Source organism: Nomascus leucogenys, chromosome 1a (assembly GCF_006542625.1).
Source record: "Nomascus leucogenys isolate Asia chromosome 1a, Asia_NLE_v1, whole genome shotgun sequence".
Lineage (NCBI taxonomy): Eukaryota > Metazoa > Chordata > Mammalia > Primates > Hylobatidae > Nomascus > Nomascus leucogenys.
The window spans coordinates 89,800,764-89,824,100 of NC_044381.1; the positions used below are offsets into that span (position 1 = coordinate 89,800,764).

At 40.9% G+C, this 23,337-nt stretch overlaps 1 protein-coding gene across 4 annotated transcripts in view; it reads right to left on the reverse strand.

Annotated features, from left to right (window-relative positions):
- The window catches only part of DPF3 (double PHD fingers 3), a 282,508-nt gene that overhangs the window by 130,967 nt on the left and 128,204 nt on the right, over window positions 1–23,337 (reverse strand). For all 4 annotated transcript variants that reach the window (XR_004030095.1, XM_030812922.1, XM_003263659.4 and 1 more), the window contains exon 3: window positions 6,547–6,654. Coding sequence is in view for 3 of the 4 variants with exons in the window: in XM_030812922.1 (XP_030668782.1) it covers window positions 6,547–6,654 (108 nt within the window). In the remaining variant the exon portion in view is untranslated. The remainder of the gene's footprint in view (window positions 1–6,546; window positions 6,655–23,337) is intronic.

Below are 23,337 nucleotides of genomic sequence, written 5' to 3' on the forward strand. Positions count from 1 at the left end.
GTCTAGCCACTTCTGCCTCATGCTTGGGCAGAGGCTGAAGAAGCCTCTCAAATGATCACAGATACAAGACACCATGTGCAGGTGGGGACTTGGCTACAGCAAACTGCTAGCCCTAGGTTCTTCCTTTCCCTTCCCCTTGCATGTTACGGCAGGCCCGACAATGGGGCATGGCCAAAGCCAGCTGTGAACTCAGTAGCCAGCTGCTACTCCACGTTCACCCACAGGCCAGGCATAAACACTGACAGGCCCTTGTGCCCAAAGTAAATGTCTTTAGGCAGAAGGCACAAACACTCGAGAAATAGCTGCCTGCCTCAGTCCCACCAACATGGGCTCCTCAGATACATGAGCAGCACAGCAAATTCTCCTTGGCTGTGTCCACAGTCTGATTTCTCTCACCTCTAAACTGGGCTCACAACCCTCTTACCTCTTCCTTCCCTCTCTACCTTCCAGGGCTATGGTAGGGACCAAGGACCTGACATGAAAAAAAATGCTGCATGAACTACAGCATGCTCTTCAGACTCTGGTTATGATGATGATGACTAACCAGAGTGTCCCATCCCCTGGGTGGCAGCAATTAGTTGTGGGGAGGAAATAACCCCAGCCAGCTAATCTGTCCTTTCTAGGCCTTCTCTGCCACAGCTGTTGAGGGCGACTGCCTTTCTGCTGGGTGTGGTATGTGCTGAGACTGGAGCTGCTGGCAGCCAACCCCCTCACTTACCCTACGAGGAGAAGAGAGTGTTAAAGGTACAGAGAGACTGGCTGGGTGTGGTGGCTGATCCCTATAATCCCAGCACTTTTGGAGGCCCAAGGCAGGAGGATTGCTTGAGGCCAGGAGTTTGCAACCAGGCTGGGCAACATAGTGAGACCCCCATCTCTACAAAAAAAAAAAAAAAAATAGCTAGGGTGATATGGTTTGGCTCTGTGTCCCCACCCAAATCTCATCTTGTAGCTCCCATAATTCCCAGATAGGAGGGACCCAGTGGGAGATGATCAAATCATGGGGGAGGGTCTTTCCCGTGCTGTTCTCATGATAGTGAATGGGTATCACGAGATCTGATGGTTTTAAAAACAAGAATTTCTCTGCGCAAGCTCTCTCTTTGCCTGCTGCCATTCATGTAAGATGTGGCTTGCTCCTCTTTGTCTCCCCAGCCATGTGGAACTGTAAGTCCAATAAACCTCTTTCTTTTGTAAATTGCCCAGTCTCAAGTATGTAAATTGCCCAGTCTCAAGTATCAGCAGTGTGAAAACAGACTAATGCAGTAAATTGGTACCAGTAGAGTGGGGCATTGCTGGAAAGATACCCGAAAATATGGAAGCAACTTTGCAGCTGGGTAACAGACAGGGGTTGGAAAAGTTTGGAGGCCTCAGAAGAAGACAGCAAAATGTGGGAAAGTTTGGAACTTCCTAGAGACTTGTTGAATGGCTTTGCCCCAAATGCTGATAGTGATATGGACAATAAAGTCCAGGTTAGTATGGTCTCAGATGGAGATGAGAAACTTGTTGGGAACTAGAGCAAAGGTGACTCTTGTTGTGTTTTACCAAAGAGACTGGGGGCATTTTGCACCTGCCCTAGAGATTTGCAGAATGTTGAACTTGAGAGAGATGATTTAGGGTATCTGGTGGAAAAAATTTCTAAGCAGCAAAGCATTCAAGAGGTGACTTGGGTGCTGTCAAAGGCATTCAGTTTTATAAGGGAAGCAGAGCATAAAAGTTTGGAAAATTTGCAGCCTGACAATGAAATAGAAAAAAAAAATCCATTTTCTGAGGAGAAATTCAAGCTGGCTACAGAAATTTGCATAAACAATGAGGAGCCCAATATTAATCCCCAAGACAATGGGGAAAATGTCTCCAGGGCATGTCAGGGGTCTTCACAGCAGCCCCTCCCATCACAGGCCTGGAGGTTTAGGAGGAAGAAATGGTTGTGTGAGCCAGGCTTAGGGTCCATCTGCTATGTGCAGCCTAGGGACTTGGTGTCTTGTGTCCCAACTGCTCCAGCTGTGGCTGAAAGGGGCCAACATAGAGCTTGGGCTGTGTCTTCAGAGGGTGCAAGCCTCAAGCCTTGACAGCTTCCATGTGGTGTTGAGCCTGTGAGTACACAGAAGTCAAGAACTGAAGTTTGGAAACCTCTGCTAGATTTCAGAAGATGTATGGAAATGCCTGCATGCCCAGGCAGAAGTTTTCTGTAGGGGTGAGGTCCTCATGGAGAACCTCTGCTAGGGCAGTGTGAAAGGGAAATGTCGGGTGGAAGCCCCCACACGGAGTCCCTACTGGGGCACCACCTAGTGGAGCTGTGAGAAAAGGGCCACCATCTTTCAGATCCCAGAATGGTAGATCCACTGATGGCTTGCACCTTGCACCTAGAAAAGCCGCAGACACTCAATGGCAGCCCATGAAAGCAGCCAGGAGAAAGGCTATACCCTGCAAAGCCACAGGGGCGGAGTTGCCCAAGATCATGGGAACTCACCTCTTGCATCAGCATGACCTGGATATGAGACATGGAGTCAAAGGAGATCATTTTGGAGTTTTAAGATTTGACTGCCCTGCTGGATTTTGAACTTGCATGGGGCCTGTAGCCCCTTTGTTTTGGCCAATTTCTCCCACTTGGAATGGCTGTATTTACCCAGTGCCTGTACCCTCATTGTATCTAGGAAGTAACTAACTTGCTTCTGATTTTACAGGTTCACAGGCAAAAGGACTTGCCTTGTCTTGGATGAGACTTTGGACTGTGGACTTCTGAGTTAATGCTGAAATGAGCTGAGACTTTGGAAGACTGTTAGGAAGGCATGATTGGTTTTGAAATGTGAAGATATGAGATTTGGGAGGGGGCAGGGGTAGAATGATATGGCTTGGCTCTGTGTCCCCAGGCAAATCTCATCTTGTAGCTCCCCTAATTCCCACGTTGTGGGAAGGACCCGGTGGGAGATGACTGAATCATGGGGGTGGGTCTTTCCCATGCTGTTCTCATTCTAGTGAATGGGTCTCACAAGATCTGATGGTTTTAAAAACAAGAGTTTCTCTACCCTGGCTCTCTCTTTGCCTGCTGCCATCTGGGGAAGTTGAGGCTGCAGTGAGCTGTGATTGTGCCACTGCAGCTGGGGTGACAAAGTGAGACCTTGTTTAAAAAAAAAAAGAAAAGAAAAAGAAAAAAAGAAAGAGAGAGAGAGAGAGCGGTAAAGAGAGACATGTAGCTCTCAGTACGCTCACTATACTTGAGCACCTGGATGCAGCTATGCCTGAAGCCAGAGAAACCCTGGGATTTACTGGTACTCGAGCTAACTCCCCTTTTTCTGCTTAAGATAGTTTGACTTGAGCTTCTAATGTTTATGACTAAAGGAATTCCAACTATCTCTTGGTTATTTTAATAATTTATGTATTAGTTTTATAATCATAAAATAAAGTTTTTAAGAGAAGAAGCCTTGCTAAAGTTTCTTTAAGTTAGTATACCTATCAATAGTATGAGGAAGCAGAAAAAGCATTGAACAGGGAAATCAGGCAACCTAGATTCTCTGCTGGACCCACAAGTTGCTGTGTGACTTTGAACAAGTTTCTTAAACTGTCTAGACTCCAATAAAATAAAGAATCAGAGTTAGTGATGTCTAAGGTATTGTATAGTGCTAAATATCTTTGCTTCTATAAAAGACCTAATTAGTCTGATATAAATTGTTCTTAACCAAGACTTTTTATAGAAATGTTAAGAATAAAGACTAATAATTTAAAACGTGTCAAGCACTTATAATAAAACTCTTTAAATTGACAACTTGCATATGAGACATCTTCATATACATGCAAAATATTCATTGCATCACTGGTTAAATTGGAAAATTTAGAAACAAAAATTGAGAACAGCCTGGTTAGACAAATTGTGGTACATTCATACAATGAATATTATGTAATTACAAAAACGAAATGAAGAAACTCCTTATATTTTGCTGTGGACAATATCTAAGGCACATTTTTAATTGAAAAGTGCAAAATCCAAAGTGGTTGTGCTGTGTGAAAAAAGGAGGGAAAGTCAGATAGATTTAATTCCTGGTGCATGCACGGATTATCTCTTGAAGGAATCTCAAAAAAAAAAAAAAAACTGCTACCATTGGTTACCTTTGGAGAGACTGGGTCTTATTTTTCATGATACAGTATATCCTTTTATCTTCTGAATGTCAAAATATGTAACTGCCAGGCACAGTAGCTCCTGCCTGTAATCTTAGCACTCTGGGAGACTGAGGCAGGAGGATTAACTGAAGCCAGGAGTCTAAGACTAGCCTGCGTAGCATAGTGAGACCCTGCCTCTACAGAAAAGATAAAATTAGCCAGACATGGCGGCATGCACTTGTAGTCCCCACATACTGAGGAGGCCAAGGTGGAAGGAGTGCTTGAGCTCAGGAGCAGGAGGCTATAGTGAGCTCATGGCAACTACTGCACACCAGACTGGGCAACAGAGCATGACCCTACCCTCTAAACAAAAATTAAAAAATAAAATTTAAAAAAAACTGTACATGTAACTGTATTACCTACTCAAAGTCAAATAAATTTTGAAAGTTTTTAATTTAAAAATTACATAAGGCTTTTTGGTGCTTATGGTCATGCCGGGGTGATGTGTAGCCTAGCTACCTGTAAGTCTTCGAGACCAGCATTTCTCACGCTTCATCGTGCATTCTGGGGATGCACTCCAGGAGATCGTGATAAAATGCAGGTTCTGATGCAGCAGGTCTGGAGCCAGGACCAAGCTTCTGCACATCTGACAAGCTCCAGGTGATGCTGCCGCTGCAGGCCAGGACCGCACTTTGAATGTAGGTCTAGAACCACACTGATCAATACAGTCACCACTAGCCACATGTGGCTACTGAGTGCTTGAAATGTGGCTAGTCCAAAAAGAGATGTGGGGATGTGTAAAATACACAATGGAATTGAAAAAGAGTACCAAAAAAGATCATAAATGATTTTATATCGATGACATGCTGAAATGATGTTTTCGATATGTTGGGTTAAATGGAATATATTACTGAAATTCATTTCCCCTGTTTCTTTTTCCTTTTTTTAATGTAACTACTAGACAAAGTAGAATGACACATGTGGCTTGCATTATATTTCTATTGCATAGTGCTGGTCTAGGAGACCCTGATCTCTTACAACCTGCAACAAGGCAGGGGTTGGGACAACCTCGGTCATCACCCTGGAGTATTTGCAAGGGTCTGTAAATTGGTATAAGGACCCTGGAGACCTGGGAGAGAGCACTGGGAGAGAACACACTGAAGAATCTGGGGCCCACTCACCCCTAACAAATAAAAACTTCTACTCAAGTGAAATGTGGATTGAAGCGAACAATCAAAGCAGTTGTAACCCTGGAAAGGTAGGTAGAGCTTTTGCACAGCAAAGTCAGCCTAAGGGACCAGTGTTGAAAGGAAGGAGTGAGGTACCATTGCCAGGCAGCCAGCCTTGACAGTCTGCAATGCTTTGGTGACAGTGGGAGGAAGTATGTCAACTCTATTTGCACCACCAAACAGCACTGTCCCTACCACCCTGAGTCACATCCCAGCCTGGCACCCTCAAAAACAAAGATGCCTTTAAAGCTAAGGGGTAATCACTTGGCTTGCTGCAACACAGACACAGGTCTGAAGACAGCCACATAGTCAGAAGTGTAATATTAGATCAGCATAGGCCAGGCACGGTGGCTCATGCCTACAATCCCAGCACTTTGGGAAGCCAAGGCAGGCAGATCGCTTGAGGCCAAGAGTTCGAGACCAGCCTGGCCAACATGGTGAAACACTGTCTCTACTAAAAACACAAAAATTAGCTGGCAGTGGTGGTGCACACTTGTAATCCCAGCTACTCGGGAGGCTGAGGCAGGAGAATCACTTGAACTCGGGAGACGGAGTCTGCAGTGAGCCGAGATTGCACAACTGCACTCCAGCCTGGGCAACAAAGCTAGACTCTGTCTCAAAAACATATATATATATTAGATTAGTATAAACATAACCCCATCAATTCCTTCTGTGTGGCCACAGAGCAATCTGCATTACTCGGGTAAATTGTAATCTCAAACTCTTCCATCCTCATCCAAGGTAAGTGCAATTTTTAGTGAACTGGCCCCTTTTTGTGTAAGATGCTCCAAAGCTTATACGGGGTAAGGGGTAGAGGGTCCATGGTGTACTCTCTTCTCCTTAGAAATATACAAACTGGGCCAAGATTTCTTTACTTGAGGCCACAAGAAATGTATCACATGACCCGAAAGAGCTGCACATCCTTCAGTTCTGTTGGGAAAGTCATCCTGCAACTGGTCCCATGCTGCTCCTGCTTGCTTTCTTCCCTCCCCAGGGTGGCAAAGGGAAGGCATGAGACACCCAGAGGGGAGAAAAGCTCAGGTGGACACATGGTCACGTTTCTACTCAGCAGACACAGAGGTGCACCCTTAAGCACCATGTGGGCATGCTCCCTCTCCCGGAAAACTTAGCTCTATGGACAAAGGAGCAAACCAACCTTGCCCTGGGCCCAGCCCAGTCTTCCCACCTTTCCCATCACAGACCCAGCCAAGCTCCAGAGGGCACTGACCAGGTTTTATCTCCAGCAGCCGCAGTTTTGGATCTTCAGGTGGGTGCAATCGTCTCTTCTTGCGCCAGCAGCGGGCAGGGTATGTATACAGCTGGCCTGGGGCAAGGCCTGTGGACAGAGACAATGTAAAGATTAAAGGCTCCAGGCTGGAAGGGGCCTTGGAAGCTACCCTGACTAACCCTGTCATTCACAAGGAGAGGAAGCTGAAGCCCAGAGAGAAGTGACTTGTCAACATCACAAAGCTGATTGCTAGTGGTGGCAAGGCTGAATCTAGGTCACCTGACCCCAGGATGCTGGCTCTGTCAGCTCCACCATGCTGTTCAGCAAGCCCATGCCAACGAGAGCCATTGCCTTCACCAAAACCAATTCTCCTCTCCTGCCTGGAGAGATCACCAACTGGACCTTCAGACAAGAAGGACCTTTGCAGTGTTTCCAAAGCAGTGGATCTCTATCCACTGCCCCTCCGTCCTGATCCAGGTTAAGCAGGTTCCCTTCAAAATGGAGCAGCAGTCAGTTGGCCTACTGTAAGGACAGCCTGGGTTAAGAAGCATCGCAAAGAGACAGAACCAAAAACACTAGATCTACTCAAAGGCATCTCCCACCCACTCCCAGCTGCTGGCAGCTCACTGTAGGCAAATGGAGCCTTGTGTAGCCCTCACGAGAATATAAATCCACTCTGGTGACCAAGCCACATGACCTGCAGAGCCCGCATACCTCTGTATCCCCGTCTACATGCCTGGGCCTTACAAAAAAAAAAAAAAAAATAGGCAGGAGGCCAGGGGCTGGGCTTACGTGCCACCCCGTGTGTGTGCCCTTTGACACCAACAGCATCGCTGTCATGCCAAGCACCATGAGGAGCCTTCCTGCTCACCCGATAACAATTTTGTGGCTCTGGTGGCAGCCACAGGCCTTGGAGGAACAGGGGCTTCTCTATGCCAGGTCACAGACTATTCACAGGGAAACGGGGCGGGGAGGAGGCTGAGGGTTGAAGAGGCAGGTATTTGAGACTGGCTAGGTAATTTTCTGACTGGCTAGGTGATTTGCAGTCCTGAAGAGAGTGTCTGATACCCCCCATAATAAACCAGCAAGCCAACCAATCCCTAATAGGAAGAAAAGCCTAATGAGGACAGGGACTTTCGTGTCTTGTTCTTGTCAGAAACCCCAGAATCAGAACTGTGCCTGACACAGAGCAGAACCAAACTAAATACTCATTGAATTAATGAATGAATATGTTGCAGCTTCCCTTTAAAATCACAACTCTGTCTTCTGCAGGTAAATGTGGCACATGGCAGCTGCTGGACGCAGGCGGCCTACCACAAAAGTGACACTGTGCACACCTAGGACCATGGATTCAGAAAACATCAGCACCTGATTCCCATCTGCTGTCTTCCATTTTAGGGCCCTTAAAAGTTAAAAAGGGAAACTAGCTTCATTTTTCACCTTTGTAGAGAAAATCTATGTAATTTTCACTGCTATATACTCATTCATTCATTTTCATTTTTACCAGTCAACTCTACTCATTTATCGGGATGGGTCTAAAATGGAGTCAATTATCCAAGCATTAAAGGAACAACAATATCCAGGTCTCTTTATGTTTAATCGCACAGCTGCTCCACAGGTTGCAAGATTGTGAGCAAGTTGGAGGTTCTGACCACCCCACCCCTTTGGTTCTTAGAAACCAGAATTGACCTGGACTCAGAAATGTCAGAATCGAATGACCATTGGCCCTGCTGTTCCTGGCTCCAGGGGACTCATCCACCCAGATCCAAACCATCCAAGAGGGACTCCAGAAGTGGAGACTCAGGTCTGAGGCCAGAGCTCCCTGCACCCCCTCTCCCACCATGGCCGTCTCTGGGCCTTAGGTTTCCTTCACGCCCCAGAGGCTGCTTCATAGTGCTTCCAACCTAATCAAACATAGGTAAGTAGGAGCGAGCTGGCCCCACCAGCACCCTGCAAAGGTCTACATAGCAAGAGTGCAAAAGTGTCCACACTTGTCCAGGTCCTACACCCTCCCTGAGACAGCAGTCACTGTGCTTGGTGGTCAGCAGTACCAGGGAAGCCCCAGGCCACTCTGCTTGGAGCTTTAGGCCCATTCTTCTGGGAGAATTCATTTTAGCAACTAGTTTGAATCTCCAGAAGAAGGGCCTGTTTTCGTTTCATTCTTTCTCTGCTGGATTGGAGATGCTCTGCAGTGCAAAGGAAGAGCACGTGAGTCCTGGGAAGCATCCTAACACCTTTCTGAGCCTATTGCCTCACCTGTAAGATAAGGGCATTAATAATATTAATACCTACCTCCTAGGGGCTGTCATGGGGATTTGCTTATATTCAAGAGAAAGCTCTCTATATCCACGAAGATGACAAATGTCACTTGTTAATTGTCATGAGTAAGCTGACCTAGTCTTGGACTCCACACTCATGCAACATGACGGACCCCCTGCCCCATCCGCCATGCTGCTGCTTGGTTCTTTAGCCATGAGGGTGGAAACAGGCTTCTTTTTCATGTCAGCTTTGAATCCACCTCATCACAACAAGCAAATGGTCCCAAGAGCTCTCTTGGGGCTCCTTGGCCCCTTCCTTGCCCTCCTCAACAGGCTGACAGGCACCAGTGTTCCTTTATAGGAACAACACGTTCAGCCCTGGAGTTCCACTTACAGAGGGAAGAGCAGGGCCCCATGAGACTTATTGTTGTTTATCTCATTAGAACAGGAGGCACATAACTCAAAGCATGTGTGTGTGCATATGTGTGCGTGTGTGTGCATGTGTGGTAGATGGAGGTGGGGAAGGAGGATGGAGTCACAGCTGCTGTCAGGGAAATTAACCTTGGGGAGTGAGCCCAGGGCTGGGGAGGGGATATGAAGGAGGTGAAACAAGTGGCCGAAGACAAGAGGGGAAACCAGTCCTCCCTGGTAACCAAGGCCACTGCTACCCCTCACTTCACATACCCCACTGAGCAAACTACTTTTCTGTTACTTTGAGCTGCAACTCCAGCTACAACGCTCCTGCCCATGTGTAAGCACAAATGTGATGCACACAGACACACACACACAATCAGAAACTCACACACTTGCTGGGAGAACTGGCTCCATAAAAACATCTGGCATTGAAAGGCTTGATGCCTTTATGGTCAGCAGACTCCAGACGAATATAGCTGGTTATGCACATTGCACAAAGTTCAGCAGGTGGATCCTGAGGGTTCTGGGCATCTCTCAGACAAAGCATGAGCTATTCAGAATTTAGAAGATGAAATGGGAGAGAAAAGAGAGGGAAGAGTGGCCGGGTACAGTGGCTGACATCTGTAATCCCAGCACTTTGGGAAGCCAAGGCTGGCAGATCACTTAAGCCCAGGAGTTCATGACCAGCCTGGCCACCATGGTGAAACTTCATCTCTACCAAAAATACAAAAATTATCCGGTATGGTGGTGCATGCCTGTAATCTCAGCTACTTGGGAGGCTGAGGCAGGAGAATTGCTTGAACCCAGGAGGTGGAGGTTATAGGAGCCGAGGTCACACCACTGCACTCCAGCCTATATGACAGAGCAAGATTCTGTCAAAAAAAGAAGAAAGAAAGGAAAGAAAGAAAGAAAGAAAGAAAGAAAGAAAGAAAGAAAGAAAGCGAAAGAAAAGAGAAGAAAAAAGAAAAGAAAAGAAAGAGAGGGAGAGGGAAAGAGGGGGAGAGGGGGAGAGAGGGGGAGAGGAGGAGAGAAGAGGGGAGAGAGGGAGACAGGGACAGAGTGGGAGAGAGGGGGAGAGGAAGGAAGGGAGGAAGGAAGGGAGGAAGGAAGGGAGGGAGGGAGGGAGGAAGGGAGGCAGAAAGGGAGGGAGGGAGGGGAGAAGAGTGATATGGGACAGGAACAGCAATTGAAATGGGGAAGAAAAAAACTGAAGTAGTTTCATCTTTCCCCACCCAGAGCTGAACTGTGGCAGTTCAAGCCCCCCAGGGAAAGGCTCTCTCTCTACAGGATCTCAGAGAGGTGGACCCACAGCTGCCCCTGAAACTTCCTTTCAATGGAGAATTTATTATGTCACAGGACAGAGTGCCCCACTGTCGGACAACTCTTACTGTGATAAAGAGATTCACCATGACCTTATTTTGAATCAAAATCTATCTTCCTATAAGTTATACCAATTTGTCCACCCTCTGTTCCAACAGCAAACAGCTACATCCCAATCCTGCATCCCATATATCTGCTTGGGTTTGAAGGGGAGCTAACCAAGAAGCCAAGGAACTAAAGAGGAACAAGAGTTGCAGGAAAGAGTTAGTGACTATCCCTGCTCAGAACCAGGTAACAGGATCAAAGTTTCCAAATAGAAAATGACAGTACAACAATTTAAAACACAATTAAAAAAAAAATACAATATAACACCTATTTACACAGCATTTACATTGTATTAGGTATTATAAGTAATCTAGAAATGATTTAAGGAATATGGGAGAATGTGTGCAGGTTATATGCAAATACTATACCATTTTATACAAGGGACTTGAGCACCCACAGATTTTGGTATCTTCTGGGGTCCTAGAACCAATTCCCAGTGGATACTAAAGGATGGCTATTATGTATATAACACACTATCATTTATTTAACAAATGGGGATACACACATATTCAGACAAATATATATGTGTGGCGTGTTTGCATGTGTTTTTTTATGGGGGTATAAGCCAAAAGCTAAAAAAAATTTCCTAGAGAGAGAGCAAAAATAAAATAATAGTAGCAAGAAGAAAAAGAGAAGGATGAAGAGGAAATTGCCTATAGGAAGAAGAAACAGGGTAAAAGTGAAGATGCAGCTAGACTTTCTCATAATATACCATTGGAACAATGCAAATATTTTACACAATTATAAAGCAAAATTAAATTAAAATAAAAAGCATACATCTGTTTCTGACTAAAATGGAGTATAAAGACCAGATGTAGCTCCCACCTAAAACCAAAGGAGAGGAAGAAAAAAATCAACGACAATTTTGAAGACAATGAACATCAGGCATTGAAAGACAGTGATCCCTGAGACACTGAAAACAAGCGAGATAAGCCCTGTGATTGCCCCAGCTTACAGCCTTAAGAGAGTCTCCAGACTGGAACACAAGGAGGAGGAATACAGCTGGAGCCCTGCAGATTGCCCACGTTTGAGTTGAAGAGAAAATACCAAGAGTCTGAGGAGACCACAGTGACTAGAACCCAAGGAACAGAAGAGTAAACAAAAGACAGCTGCGTGGAGAATGTGGAGATCCACAGAGGGTCCCCTTCAAGTATTCAGCTTAGCATTGATCCGTGTATGCTTGTGAGGAAACTAGGTAGGACTGGGAAAAGAACTACCCAAAAAGATTAGAGGTAACAGCGCTCGGTGTGCACAAGGGGGCGGAAATAGTCTGTTTCCACCAGCCAATATGGAAAACTGTATGATTCATGGGGTACTGCGTAGAGTACAGTAGAAAGATCTTGCCTCACTAATAGGGAATACTTAGCCCTAGACTAAGTACTGCTCTGGTTCCACCCAACAAATCTTAAAAGCAAGACAAGAAAACATCAAACTGTTTTCAAATAACTTAAATATGTCCCAAAACAATGTTCAAGAACATTTATAGGAATAAAATATATCTACAGCATTCAGCAAGGTAAAATTCACAATGTGAGGCACCCAACCCAAAATTACAAGGCATGTAAAGAAGCTGGAAAATATGACTTATAATAAGGAGAAAAATCAATCAATTGAAACCAACCCAGAGCTGAAACTGATATTAGAATTAGTAGCAAGAACATTAAAACATTATTTGTATGCTATGTGTTCAAGTTTAGTAAAAATTTGGGAGAGATATATATATATTTAAGACTCAAATTTAACTTCTAGAAATGAAAACTATAATGTTCAAGATGAAAAACATATCAGATGGAGTTAATGTCAGATTAGACACTGCAGAAGAAAAGACTGATAAACTTGAAAACACAGCAATAGAAACTATTCCAAAATGAAACCCACAGGAAAAAAGAGAAAAGAAAAAAATAATGGCATAAATGAGCTGTGTGGCAACTTCAAACAGCCTAATATATATGTAATTGAAGAAAGGGAAGAAAAAATATTTGTAGAAATAATGGCTGGAGGCTGGGTGCAGTGGCTCATGCCTTTAATCCCAACACTTTGGGAAGCCAAGGTGGGAGGATGGCGTAAGCCTGGGAGTTTCAGAGCAGCCTGGGCAACATAGTAAGATCCTGTCTCCATGAAAGAGAGAGAGAGAGAGAGATGAAAAAGAGAGAGAGAGAGATGAAAGAGAGAGAGAGAGAGAAAGGGAGGGAAGGAAGGAAGGAAGGAAGGAAGGAAGGAAGGAAGGAAGGAAGGAAGGAAGGAAGGAGCAATTTAAAAAGAAATAAGGGCTGGAAATTTCTGAAGTTTGATGAAAACTATAAACCCATAGGTCTAAGAAGCTCAATAAAGCTAGGTACAAGAAACATTAAGAAAACTATAGCAAAGTATATCATAATCAAAACTGCTCAAAAATAGTGATAAAGAGAAAATATTAAAAGCAACCAGAGAAAGGAAACATGTTAACATATACAGGAACATTCTTATCTTTGCAATGCAAGCAAGAAAAGAGTGGTTCAACATCCCTACAATATTGAAAGGGAAAAAAAGCTTGTCAAACTAGAATTCTATACCCAGCTAAAATATCTTTCAAGAACTAAGGCAAACTAAAGATAGTTTCAGATATACAAAAGCTGAAATAATTCATCATCAACAAACCCATACTCTAAGAAATGTTAAAAAGAAGTCCTTTAGGCAGAAGGAAAGTAATACCAGATCTAAATTTGGATCTACACAAAGGAATGAACAGCATCAGAAATGGTCTAGTACATGAATAATTATACGAGTTGTTTTTCTTATTATTTTAAACTCATTAAAAGATGATCGACTATTTTTAAAAATACAATGATGGCCAGGCATGGTGGCTCACACCTGTAATCCCAACACTTTGGGAGGCCAAGGCAGGCAGATCACCTGAGCTCAGGAGTTCGAGAACAGCCTGACCAACATGGAGAAACCCTGTCTCTACTAAAAATACAAAAATTAGCTGGGCATGGTGGCACGTGCCTGTAATCCATCATCACATCTACTCTGACTCTGAACTCCTCCTGCTTTCCTTTTATAAGAACCCTTGTGATTACATTAGGCCCACCTGGATAATTCAAGATTATCGCACCATCTCAAAATCCTTAATCCTGTCTTTGAAGTCCCTTTTGCCATGTAAGGTAACATACGCACAGATTTCAGTAATTAAAATGTAGATGTCTGAGGTGGGGGAGGGGCCTTATATTATTAATCACAGTACTATTGTAGACTCCTTATACTATTTATGAAGTAGAATAATATAATTTGAAGGTTAACTATAATTAAAGATGTACACTATAAACACTAAGCAATCACTGAAATAACAAGAGTTATAGTTAATAAACCAACAAAAAAGAGAGAAAACATAATCACATTAAGTGTAAATTGTCTAAATACCCCTAATTAAAAAAGATTGTCAGATTACATGTAAAAAGCATAGCACAACTATATGCTGCCTATTGAAAAACTACTTTTAATATAAAAATGCAAATAGGCAAGAAGTAAAAGAATGGAAAAAGGTATTTCATGTTAATATTAATCAAAAGAGAGCTGGAGTGGCTATATTAGAATTAGACAAAGGAGATTTCAGATAAAATCATATTAATAGAGATTAAGAGGATTATTTTATAATGATAAAGGAATCAATTTATTGAGGATATAACAATACTAAATGTTTATATACCTAATAACAAAGCTTCAATATGCATGAAACAAAAAGTAATAGAATTGTAAGAAGAAATAAGCAAACTCACAATTATAGTCATAAGTTTCAATACCCTACCTCTCAATAATTCATAGAATAGATAGAAAATAAGTAAGGATGTAGAAGATTTAAACAACATTATCAACCAATTTGACCTAATTGATATTTACAGAACATTCCAAACAACAACAGCAAAACACAATTCTTTTCCTGAGCAAACAGAATATTTACCAAGGTAGACCACATTTGGTGCCATAAAACAAGTTGCAATAAATTGAAAAGAATTTGAACCATAAAAATCATTCTCTGACCATTTGGAATTAACATGGAAATAAACAATGGGCACATCTTTGGAAATGTCCCAAGTGTTGGAAACTAAACAATACAGTTCTAAATAATCCATGAGTAAAAGAAGAAACCAAACAGGAAAATATTTTGAACTGAATGAAAATAAAAACCCTATATCAAATTTTTTAAATGAGGCTAACATAGTATTTATGGGGAAATTATATCAGAAAATGATGTAGTAGAAAAGAAGTATCTCAAATCAATGACCTGTTTACACCTTAAGAAATAGATAAACCTACTATGTACCATAAAAATTAAAAAATTAAAAGAAATAAGAAACGGAAGAGCAAATTAAATCCAAAGTAAATAGAAGGAAATATAAAGATCAGAGCAGAAAAAACAATTCTACCAAAAGCTATTTATTTGAAAAGATCGATAAAATTGATAAACCTCTAGTCAGAATGATGAGGTAAAAAATAACATTCAAATTAATAATATAATGAGTAAAATAATATGCCACTACAGATTCTACATATATTAAAAGGGTAATGCAGCAATATTATGAACAACTTTGTGCAACCAATTAGGAGAATGTAGATAAAAGAAACAAAATCACATACTAACAAAGCTTACTCCAGATGAAATAGATAACCTAAATAGCCCTGTATCTATAAAAGAAATTAAATTTATAGTTAAAAACATTACCTCAAGGAAATTGCCAGATCCAAATGGATTCACTGGTAAATGTTATAAAATATTTATGGAAGAAATAATACCAATTCTATATAAAGTTTCAGAAACCTAAAAATGAAGAAATACTTCCCAACTCATTATATGAGACCAGCATCACCCTGACAACCAAACCAGACAGACATTACAAGAAAACTATACACTAATATCTCTCATAAACATAGATGCAAAAACTCTAATAAAACTTGAGCAACATGAATCTAACAATATGTTAAAAAGATAAAATAGCATAACGAAGTGGGGTTTATCCTAGGAATGTAATGTTGGTTTAACATTCAGAAATCAATCAATGTAATTCATGTTAAATGTAAATTTAAGACATTAAATTTAATCAACCATTCCTACATAATGAAGCTTCCATGAACAAAAGAAAAACCACATGATCATCTCAGTAGACACAGAAAATCAGATGACAAAATCAAATATCCATTTGTGATTAAAAAAAAAAACTCTCAAACTAGAAATAGAAGGGAGCATCCTCAATCTGATAAAGAATATCTACAAAAAATTCTACAGCTAATGTCATACTTAATAACAAAAAAATAAATAAATGCTTTCTTTTTAAGATCAGGAACAACATAAGGGTGTCCGATCTCACCACTTTTACCTAATATTATATTGGAGAGTCTAGCCAGTGCAAGAGACAAATAAAATAAATAAAAGTTATCCATATTAAAAGAAAGAAGTAAGTTTTCTTTATTTACTATTCAGGTTATCTATTAGTGAACTAACACATAATCAACTATATAGAAAATGCTACAGAATCTATAGAAAGCTATTAGAACTAATGAGTTTAGCAAGGTTGCAGGATATAGGAAGAATATACAAAATTAATTGTTTTTCTATATATTAGCAAACATCAGAAATTAAAATGTATAAAAATTTATTTATAATAATATCAAAAAATATTAAGTGCTTAGAGATAAATCTGACAAAAATGTGAAAGATCTACACACTAAAAATTAAAAATCATTGATGAGAAAAATTTAAAAAGATATTAATAAATTGAAAGATATGCCATATTCATGGGTTGCAAGACTCAGTACTGAAAATTGTCAATTTTCCCCAAATGGATCTATAGATGCAACACAATCCCAACCAAACTCCTAGCCAGCTTTTTGTAGAAATTGACAGACTGATTATAAAATCCATATAGAAGTGCAAAGGACCTAGAATAATCAAAATAACTAAGAAAAACAAGAACAAATTTAGAGGGCTAACACCACCTGATTTCAAGCATTATAAAACTATAATAATCAAGACAGTGTGGTAAGAGTGTAAAGATAGACAAATAGGTCAATAAAACAGAACTGAGAGTCCAGAAATAGACACACATATATGTGGACATCTAATTTTTGACAAGGCAATTAAGTGGAGAAAGACTAGTCTTTTCAACAAACTATGTTGAAACAATTGAATATCCATCTGCAAGAAAATAAACTAATCCCTACTTTGTACCATATACAAAATTAACTCAAAATGAATCATAGTCCTAAATGTGAAACCTAAAATTATAAAATTTTAGGAAAAAAAATAAGAGAAACCCTGACCTTGCATTAGGTAGTAATTTCTCAGACATAACATCAAAAGCACAATTCATGAAAGAATAAATTGATAAACTGGATTTCACCAAAATTGAAAACTTTTGCTGTTTGAATGAGACTGCTAAGTTAATGAAAATACAAACCACAGATTGTAAAAAAAAAAATTTGCAAAGCATAGGTCTGATAAACTTATTGTATCTGGAATATATAAATAACAATCAAAATTCAATAATAAGCAAATAGTTGAATTTTAAAATTGACAAAAGATTTGAACTTTACCAAAGAACATATATGGATGGTGTAATATTGTGATATAATGAGAAATGTATATTTTGGTCTTAATCCCCACTTCCTGGCATACAGTTTCTAAAACCCCTGGCATCTCCAAGTGATGTGTCTTTTTATATGCTAATGAGATGACCCTGGCTGGGACCTGCTGGATAGCCTCAGGATAGGGGATTATAAACAGAGGAGCCAACCACAAGATTAGCAGGCTGTACCTTTTAGCCCCAACTCTAACTTCCCACCTCTAGACCTCCAGGAACAAAAGAGGCACTAGTAGTTGAGTTAGTCACTAATGGCCAATGATTTAATCAACCATTCCTACATAATGAAGCTTCCATGAAAATCCAAATGGACTAGATTCAGAGATCTTTGGGTTGGTGAACATGTGGGGGTGCTGGGAGGGTGGCTCACCTGGCGAAGGCATGGAAGCTTCATGTCTCTTTTCCCCTTACATTGCCCTGTGTACCTCTTCCATTTGGCTGTTTCCGATACACGTCCTTCATAATAAACTGGCAGTCTAGTATGCAAACTGTTTTCCTGAGTTCTTTTTTTTTTTTTTTGAGACGGAATCTCGCTCTGTCGCCCAGGCTGGCGTGCAGTGGTGCGAACTAGGCTCACTGCAAGCTCCACCTCCGGGGTTCACGCCATTCTCCTGCCTCAGCCTCCTGAGTAGCTGGGACTACAGGCGCCCACCATCACGCCCGGCTTATTTTTGTTGTTGTATTTTTTAGTAGAGACGGGGTTTCACCGTGTTAGTCAGGGTGGTCTCAATCTTCTGACCTCATGATCCGCCGGCCTCGGCCTCCCAAAGTGCTGGGATTACATGAGCCACCGCGCCCGGCCTGTTTCCCTGAGTTCTAGCAAATGATCAAACATGAGGGGCAGTCATGGAAACCTCCATTTATAGCCCATAGGTCAGAAGCACAGCTGACAACCTGGACTTGAAATTGGCATATGAAGTTGGGGCAGTGCTGTGGGCTGAGCCCTTAGTCTGTGGAATCTGACGATATCTCACAGTAGATAGTATCAAAGTTGAGTTAAATTGTGGAACACCCAGTTGGTGTCTGCAGGGAATTGGAGAATTGCTTGGTGTAGGGGAAAAGACATCCACACATCTGCTGACAGAAATATTGAGTAAAAGTATAGAGAATAAAACAGTTTATTTTCCCTTACAGATGGCAAATAAGCCATGTAAAGATGCTCAAAATCATTATTAACTAGGGGAATGCAAGTTAAAACTGCAATGAAATACTACTATATATCTATTAGAATGGCTAAAAAAATTTTCAAACTGACCACACCAAGTGTTGGCAAGGATATGAAGGAAGTGGAACTCTCATAGATTGCTGGAGTGAATGTAAAATGGTACAACCACTTTGGAAAACAGCTTGGCAGTTTCTTTAAAAGTTAAACATGTATCTCTCTTATGATCTAGTTGTTCTACTCCTAGGTAGTTAACCTCTTGAGGAGAAAGGAAAGCATATGTCCATTCAGAGACTTGTACACAAATGTTCATAGTGGCTTGATTTATAGTAGTCAAAGACTGCAAACAAGTCCAAATGTCCATCAACAGGTGAATGGATAAATTAACTGTGATACAGCCATGCAATGGACTACTACTCAGCATAAAAAGGAATTATTGATATAGTATTAATTAGTAATTATGCTAAGTGAAAGAAGCCAGACATGCCCTTGTCCCTAAAAAAGGGAGTACACAGGCCAGGTATGGTGGCTCACGCCTGTAATCCCAGCACTTTTGGAGGCCAAGGTGGGCGTATCACGAGGTCAGGAGATCGAGACCATCCTGGCTAACACGGTGAAACCCCATCTCTACTAAAAATACAAAAAAATTAGCCGGGGAGTCTGAGGCAGGAGAATGGCGTGAACCCAGGAGGCAGAGCTTGCGGTGAGCCGAGATTGCGCCACTGCACTCCAGCCTGGGCGACAAGGTGAGACTCCATCTCAAAAAAAAAAAAAAAAAAAGGAGTACACAGTGTGTGTTTCCAGTATAGAAAGCAAATCAATGGCTTCTCTGGGGAGGGAGTAAAGAATAAGGGTAGAGGCACAGAGAAGCACAGGAAGGATAGATTTCTAAACACACAGGAAACCTTTGTGAGTCGTGGATATGTTCATTATCTTGATTGTGGTAATGGTTCCACAGGTGAATATATATCAAAACTTATCAAGCTGGACACATTAAGTATGTGCAATTTATTGTGTGTAATTATACTTCAATAAAGCTGTTAAACTTTTTTAATAACAAGCAATCTCAGGGACTTCTGCTTCTGAAAAGATGAAATAGATACACTTTTTTATATTCCTCTCACTAAGTACAACTAAATATCCTGGACATTATTCATAGAACAGACATAAGAAATAACTGAAAAATGAAGGGAACCAGTCAGGCCAGCTAGGGACTTTAGGACCCGAGAAACAACAGGGTGGGTGGTGAGCTCCCTGGGTATTATTTTATCTATCTCCCTATCTATCTAACTATCTAGCTAGCTAGCTAACTCCTGGGCTCCAGCAATCCTCCCACCTCAGCCTCCCAAGTAGCTGGGACTACAGGCACGCACCAACACACCTGGATAATTTTTTAAATTTTTATAGAGACAAGGTCTCACTGTGTTGCTTAGGCTAGTTTCGAACTCCTGGGCTCAAGCAATCCTCCTCCTTTGGCCTCCCAAAGTGCTGGGATTACAGGCATGAGCCTGTGTCCAGCCCAGTCTTGGGTCTCCTTTATGCCTCATATATCCTGGACTGGATTCTAGAAAAGCTGATAACCCGGAAACACCAACAAATGAAGACCAAAAAAGACCTCAAGAAAATCCTGCTCTCTCTAGCCAGAGAACCAGGAAAGGACCAGCCTAGCAAGACAAGCAGGCATCCCAATAGCTTTGCTGGGTTGGTGTCAGAGAAGGCCAAGGGAAGAGCTGGTGCCTTGTGGTATCAGTAGAGGCCCTCCTCCTCCCAAGTAGGATAATACCAGTGGAGGCCTAGTGGGGAGCCTGAACTCCCACCTCCACTCAGCAACAACAAGGTGTTCTTCCCCTGTTAAAGAGGATATCAGCAGAAGCCAAGTAGAGAAGCTGGATTTCCACACCCATCTGACAGTAATAAGGGGAACCTCACCTCCCCTACTAGCATAGCTTGAAAGGAGACCTGCTAACATAGAAGATTTAAATAATATCTAGAGTCTCATAACGTAACAGCCAAAATGTCCAAGATTCAGTCAAAGCCACTCATCTTATGAAGAAGCAGGAAAATCTCAAATGAGAAAAGACACAGATACCAAAAAGAAAATAACAAAAATGTTAGAATTATCTGACAAGGATCTAAAGCAGCACTTTTAAAACATTAAAAGTGTTTCAGCAAGCAATTATGAACACATAAAACACATTCAGCAAAGAAATAGAAAATATGAAGAACCAAATAGAAATTTGAAAACTGAAAAAAATTGTAACAAAAAATAAAAAAGCTCTCAATGGATTGGCTTAACAGCAGAAGGCAGAGGACAGAATAAAGAAGCAGTGAACTTGAAGAGAAAACTATAGAAATCACCCAAGCTGAGCAACAGAGAGAAGAATTTTAAAAATAAATAAACACAGCCTCAGGGACTTATGGGACTATAACAAAAGATCTAACATTTGTGTTGTTGAAGTCCAAGAAGGAGAGGGGAAAGAGTGTGGAACTGAAGAGGTATTCAAAGAAATAATGACTGAAAAATTCCCAAATTTGGCAAAAAAAAAACAAAACCCATAAACCCACAGGTTGAAGAAGCTGAGTAAACTCAAACGAATAAACCCAAATAAATCTATGCCAAAACACATCAAAATCACGTTTCTGAAACTAAAAACAAAGAAAAAACTTGAAAACAATGAGAGAGAAATGACACCTTACTTATAAGGGAAAAAAGCATTTGAATGACAGCAGATTTCTCATCACTAACCATCAGAAAGAAGTGGCAAAACCTTTTTCAACTGCTAAAATAAAAGGACTATCAACTCAGAATTTTATATCCAGCAAAAATATCCTCCAGGAATGATGGCGAAATCAAGACATTCTCCAATGAAGGAAAACTAAGAAGTTGTTACCATCAGATTTACTCTAAAAGAATGGCTAAAGAAAGTACTACATCAGAAAGTAAATGCTAAAAGAAGGAATCTTGGAATGACAGTAAGTAAGAAAAACAACGAAGGAGTAAAAATATGAGTAAATACAATAAACGCTTCTCTTATGTTTTCTAAATTGTTTGATGGTTGAAGTAAAAATTATAACACTGGTACGGTTTTCAATGTATGTAAAGGAAATGTTTAAGACAACTATATTATAAATGGAGGAGGGTAAAAGGATTTAAATAATGAGAGTGTTGGGTGGTAATAGAATAGTTTTGTATCTTGATTGTAGAAGTGGTTACACAAATCTAGACGTGTGATAAAATGGCATAGAGCTACACATACACATTTTACCAATGTCAGTTTTTTGGTTTTGATACTGTAAGATGTATTAATCTTGGAGGAAATTGGATGAAGAAGATAGGGGATCTCTCTCTATTATATTTGCAACTGCAAATTGCAAATATAGTTGCAATTGCAATTATTATTTCAAGATGAAAAGTTGATTTAATGAAGAAGAAATTATATGAATCCCCTCCCCACTCAAAAAGCAATCCCTGATAAGTGAAAGCAAAATGAAACAAATAAATCCAACCGTGTATTGAGTTAGTGGCACAAACACACAGAGGAACTATTTCAGTGACCTTAAAGGAGAGTAATTTGGCTGCACATGTTTAATTGAATATACCCTAAGGACAAAAAGACTTGCAAAAAAAAGAAAATATCTTAAACCTTTTTCAGTAATCTTATTGTTAATAGTCATATTGTTTGTTATTCTGATACTGTGTGTGAGTGTCTGTGTGTGTGTGTGTGTGTGTATGTTTGTGTGTAAAATAGAGCAAATAAATAATTACATCAATATCATTTCTAGGATTTTTTGGTGTAGGAGAAAGGAGATACAGAATTAAGATACTTAAGTAAAAACTGTTTAAAACTGAATTGAATGGGATGTATCAACATAATTTCATAATGTATTTTCTCTTAAAAAGAAAAAGAAAAAAACAAATGAATACTATTTCTTAGTTCTAGTCACTGATAAGGCCTAGAAACAATGACCAAGCCAGGAGGAATGAACAGCACTGCGGTCTTTAAGTAACATTTCCTACAAACAGGAGCCAGGATTTCTTCAAGAAATAGCTGATTTCAGGCCTGGAGAGGAGGAAGTGTACAGGATGAGCTTGAAATATTTCATCCTAATATTAGGGTGGCAAGAAGGCCATCAGAAACTACTGGGGTTGTTTCAAAACACCAGCACTGGGCCGGGCACGGTGGCTCACGCCTGTAATCCCAGCACTTTGGGAGGCCAAGGCAGGTGGATCATGAGGTCAAGAGATCAAGACCATCCTGGCCCACATGGTGAAACCCCATCTCTACTAAAAATACAAAAATTAGCTGGGTGTGGTGGTGTGTGCCTGTAGTCCCAGCTACTCGGGAGGCTGAGGCAGGAGAATCGCTTGAACCCGGGAGGCAGAGGTTGCAGTGAGCCGAGATCATGCCATTGCACTCCAGCTTGACTGCTTAGTGAGATTCCATCTCAAAAAAAAAAAAAAGACAAACACCAGCACTGGCCAGAATCCTGAATGGCCAAAGATGAGGCAATATAAGCCTCATAAGAATAATAGCTACACTGGATTAAAATGCATCAAATATGTTTAAATCTGTGAGTTCCTGGTGGTATTCAAAAAAATAATTATTATTATATTGATCGTCTTTGGAGAATGCTAGGAAACCAACTCATTATTTTGAAAACTGGTAAATAGAGGGGAAAAAAGTCATTTATCCTGCCTTTCGTATGTGAACTGTATCTCACAATAACTAAAATTTTAATGAGGGAATGTTTTTCTTTATAGGAGTTGTAGAGCTAACAAATGAAGATATAATGATAGTCCTGGATTGAATATTAACTTTTTGCAACCCTTAATGGGATAAAGAATCTAGGCAATTATCATGAAGGGTTGCTAACATCAGTAAAAGAGGTAAGCAGACTGTATGAGCCTCTTGATGAA